We start from the raw sequence: 5,000 nt of genomic DNA, 5'->3' as shown, positions 1-5,000 counted from the left end.
ATTTGAACAAATGCATTAGCTGTGGTTATTCCATCACTATCAAAATGTTCTTTTCGGCATTTTCCACCAAGGAAATTGCTTGAAGAATTAACTTCTGAGTCCTTTTTGTCAGGTAGGAGTGGAGCTCTTATCTGTGCGTTTGTTTTGAGCTGAAGCCTTTTGACGGTGTACTCCCGGCCACCAAACTGAACGAAACGCTGCGAGTGACGAGCTGAAAGAATGGTGCTGCTCTTTGCATGCGAAACAAACACACACTGATGCATCTTCAAGGGGGAGAAACTAATTCAAGTCGGTGGCTGGAAGTGATAAGGGGATTGGACTTAGCACCCCGTGTCTCATTGCTTGAGTTTCCAGTTTTTAGGATTAAAAAAAACTTGCAACATTTGAACTTGCTTTAGCCACTTAAAAGTGTCTGTGTGTGTGTGTGTGTGTGTGTGTGTGTAGACACAGAGAGATAAAGAGGAAGAGAGAGAGAGAGAGAGAGATAGAGAAAGATACGAAGAGATATAAAACAGAGGCGTATCCTGACCTAGTAGAGGCTCAGTGACCACAACCTAGCAGAAGAAAAAAAGGCAGACACAGAAAAACCTGGCTGCCTAGTGGTCACTGTCAGCAGAGAAGGTTGAGACAGTGAAGTACTTTTACTTCTTCACCGCGAAAAATATGACATTTTAAGGCTTAAAGTTATAAATTTTTTGTCATTAACTTCCAGAAAAACCATACCAAATTTTGAAGACATTGAAAACAATGATAAAATGGGGCCATACTTCTTGGCGAATGGCCCTCTGCTCAATATGTCTTCAAATGTCACACGGTTTAAATAAACCTATCTTTGTGTTAACAAACACATATGCACATTATGTGCGCGCGGACACACACACATACACACACACACACTGACACACATATACACTCCCCCCTACCTATCATCCTAGTATTATTATATTGCTTATTCTGTGTTCATACCCACATTGCTGCATCTCTATTTTCTCTACCCAAACAGTCATGCTAATAAAGCTCCATTGAATTTCAGAGAGAGAGAGAGAGAGAAGGTGTATGTTTTACTGATGTAAAACATACACCTTCCCCAGCATGAGGGAATTTTCCCTCATGCTGGGCGCTGGCCATAATAAGTGATGCAGAGACAAACACGCTGTTGCATTCATTATGGTAATCGTCTGGTTGTGAGGGGTCACATGCGCTCCAGGTTCTGGGCAGTATTGGGCTGGGCTCAAGACAATTGTAAGCCCAGCAGTTCTCCCCTATACAGGCTCAAGAAAGCCATTTAAGCCTGAGCTCCAACCTGCTGTTTGCTCCTGTGGGGAGTCAGTGTGGGCATGCAAACGGAGCTGTCTTCACACGTTGTTTGATTGCTATCAGAGTCTGAGTGGAATGAGGGCAATGTCCGCAGACAAGTTTACGAAGCTTAGACCATTACGTTTTAAATTTGCTTTGGGAAATCAGAGCACGTATAAACAAACACCAAAGGCATGTGATCCAGTCACTCAGACCACGTCTTGCTAAGGTGCTTTGGGATGCAGGACACCACATTTTTGTAATCGGACCTTTGGAACATACTGTAGGTCCCTGGGCACAATAAAAATGATAGCATGACATAGGTCCCTGGGCACAATCAAAATGATAGCATGACATAGGTCCAATGGGCACAATCAAATGATAGCATGGCATAGGTCCCATGGGCACAATAAAAATGACAGCATGAAATAGGTCCAATGGGCACAATCAAATGATAGCATGACATAGGTCCCATGGGCACAATAAAAATGACAGCATGACATTGTGTTAATATTGTTATGTATGTAAATGTGTTGAAAGCACATCTTCACTCTTGCGGCACATTCTAGGATGAGTCGAGCCTGATGATGACGATAATGGACCCTGGTGCCAACGACTCCGAGGGGACATTGGGGCTGTCGCCCGGCAACCAGACGGACCTGCTGGCCATGTTCTCAGGGACGCAGCTCCTGCTACGCTTCAAGCCTCTATTCATGCCCCTGTACGGTGCCGTGGTGATGGTGGCTGGCGTGGGCAATGCCTTCCTGCTTGCGTGCATCGTTGTCGACAGGAAGTTACACAACGCCACCAACTTCTTCATCGGGAACCTGGCGGCGGGCGACCTGCTCATGTGCCTGAGCTGCGTGCCACTCACCGCCTCATACGCGTTTGACCCGCACGGCTGGGCATTCGGACGCCCGCTTTGCCATCTGGTGCCCCTCATACAGGTGGGGTAGAACGTGCAATAGTTAAATGCCACACATACGCCCACCTGGTACTAAATGACATTCTATCTTCATACAGCTGCATTAGATAAAAAACTCTGATCTGTTCTGATACTGCTGCTTTAGATTTTAAAAACTAAACTGTTCAAACATTGGATTTATAGGGTTTCTGTCAGAAACCGATGGCTAAAGGTCTCAAGAAACTTGAAGTTGTGTGTGTGAGCAACCTTACATTAGAGTCAGTACCAGTCAAAGGCTACATTCATTGTTTTGCACTTTTATGATGTAATCACATTGTAAAAGTATTGGTTTTACCAAAAATATTTGACAATATTTTTAAACTACAAACATACACACCTACAAGTATTTTGATACAAAATAAAAAGCCATTTTCTTCAACCCAATAAAATACAAATTACAAAATAATATATGTATCATAAATCCCTGCCTGTTGCTAGCCCTGCAGCTGCAAAACAATTGCACATACCATGTCCAGGGGGAAGGTATTTACAATGGAGGATTATTTACAACGGCAAGGTAAAATAGAAATATTTTGCGACGCTAGGGGGAGTTCTAGAGTAGCCAAAATACCTGTAACTGCATTGGATGCAGAAGAGGCACAAACACCCTGCATAGCTTTGTAGCCGCCAGCAGGTTAATAGACCTCTGAAGTTCGCCTACAAAAAAGCTGCCATCTTTGAGATCCGGTATCTTGTGATGGGGGTTTTGAATTATTGCACCATAGAACTAGACGGGGACGAAGAATTCTGAAATGCAGATGTTTTGTGATCTTTGGTACGTTAAGATGGCAAACTTAGATTTTTGCCACCCCAGAGCTAAGTTGCAATGCAACTTCCCATAGGTAGTTAGCTTCAATTAACTCCCGGATCTCCTTATATGGGCAAAGATGGCAACTTTGGTTCTTTTTTGTTGGTGAACTTCAGAGGTGTATTGCACTCACCGTTTTTTTTTATTTTTCCTATCAACAGTTAGCCTGGGTTTTCCCATGCTGCCTTACGTGCGCAATTTTATTCACGCTGCTAGGCAGCCTGGATTCCATGGAGCAAATTTTCGCCTCAGTTAGGGGACCAATCACAGAACGGAGGGAGGACAGCAAGACGATGACGACACACCGAAGCCGTTATGAGCTACGTACAGACGCATTTGATAGACATTCGTAGCGCCAAATAAACGGCTCTGGGCATTCGTAAACCACAATTCAAATACGAGAAAATGAATGTCTAGTTCCCAGACCCCATCTCAATGAGATGAGGTCTGACGTTAGCCAGGCTAATCAACAGTACTTGGTGACCTCAAACAACAGGGCCCTATGTCAAAAATAGCTGAAGTTCTCCTGGAAAATGTTACCGATCCAAATGGAGATGACAACTTCCTTTATTCTTGATCTGTATGGCCACTTTACCGCCTGCAGAATGTGTGATGGATGGAAATGGAAATATTCTATCAAACTTTCAGAAATTAAATGATTTGTGATTTAGATCTGAAAATATCTTCTGTAAACCTCTTTCAGCTGTTTTCACAGTAGGAAAGGTTCTATATGAAAAGCTATTGTAGCTATTGTAGTAGTAGTGGTGGTGGTAGCCGTTGTTGTTTTGTAGCACAATGGTATGGCTATTGGCATCACTGCCATTAGTGTCTGTCCACCTCTGGGTGTTTAAATGTCGTCTTTGCCACCTGGTATCCCTGCCGCAGGTGTGCTGGTTAAAAAATTGAAAATGAAATCTCACTGAATTACTCCTCCTGAAATTAAGTTTGCTTATCACGTCCACCACAGAGGACCAGAGATTGAGGTGATTAGTATTCATGGAGCGAAACAAGCCGAGTTTCTGGCCCTGATCTGTTGTCAGTCAGAACCGAAGTTTGTTTCTCTCCAGCCAGGGAGTGCCGGTTACATTAACACTAATTACCACCCAATTTAGTGCAAAGCCAATCAATGAGCAAAGTGTCCAGCGCCTGAACGGAACTGGACTGAGCTATCACGAGGCATGTAGGAGCGCTGAGCTGACCCAACAGTGTTTACGCTTAGAGAGAGAGAGAGAGAGGGGGGGGGGAGAGAGAGAAAGAGACAGAGAGAGAGAGAGAGAGGGAGAGAGGGAGAGACAGAGAAAGAGGTAGAGAGAGTTTTTAAATGACCCTTAGTCAGACTTTATATCTCTGCATATCATTCTTGTACTTACTACCTAATTAAGTTTTTGCCAATGGTCCACTTATATTATTATAATTATGCATAAATTATACATTATATGCATCTTAATTTTCTCAGTTTATTTTTCTCTAATTATACCATGCCATAGTGTGCAGTGACAATAAGCTAATATAATCATAATAATAATAATAATAATAATACAAACAGCCATTATGACTGCATGGTTATATATTGTAGGTTCAACAGTTCACCCTCAAAATTCCTCTTTGCCTCAGTACACTGGTTGAGAACCACTGACATGTGAGTTTATGTGATTTGATCTGAACTGTTTGTATTGGTTATTTAGTAAACTCTCCTGCAGGGTGAGTTTATCTGATTTGATCAGTGGGTATGCTCTGACACGAAAGTGGATCTGTTTTAGTGTCACTATATCACCATGGTATCTTATGCTGTCAACCAAACCTGGTCGGGAGGAGGTTATGTGCTAAGTTATAGCTCAAATTGCATAATCTACCGCCCACTGACCAATCAATTGTCTTAAAAACGAAGTTATCTCACGTGTAGGATTCTGTCATATATCTTACAGCTCCGCC

At 42.8% G+C, this 5,000-nt stretch overlaps 1 protein-coding gene across 1 annotated transcript in view; it reads left to right on the top strand.

The window, feature by feature from the left end:
- The window catches only part of LOC143121399 (prolactin-releasing peptide receptor), a 33,927-nt gene that overhangs the window by 27,210 nt on the left and 1,717 nt on the right, over positions 1-5,000 (top strand). Inside the window, exon 3 of the mRNA XM_076281759.1 lies at positions 1,866-2,243. Coding sequence (XP_076137874.1) covers positions 1,866-2,243 — 378 coding nt within the window. The remainder of the gene's footprint in view (positions 1-1,865; positions 2,244-5,000) is intronic.

Source organism: Alosa pseudoharengus, unplaced genomic scaffold, assembly GCF_046254945.1.
Source record: "Alosa pseudoharengus isolate Yale_2024_CS ecotype anadromous, Long Island Sound unplaced genomic scaffold, YU_APseudo_1.1 YU_APseudo_1.1_scf_13, whole genome shotgun sequence".
Classification (NCBI taxonomy): Eukaryota; Metazoa; Chordata; class Actinopteri; order Clupeiformes; family Clupeidae; genus Alosa; species Alosa pseudoharengus.
This window is presented reverse-complemented; position numbering and strand designations above follow the sequence as displayed.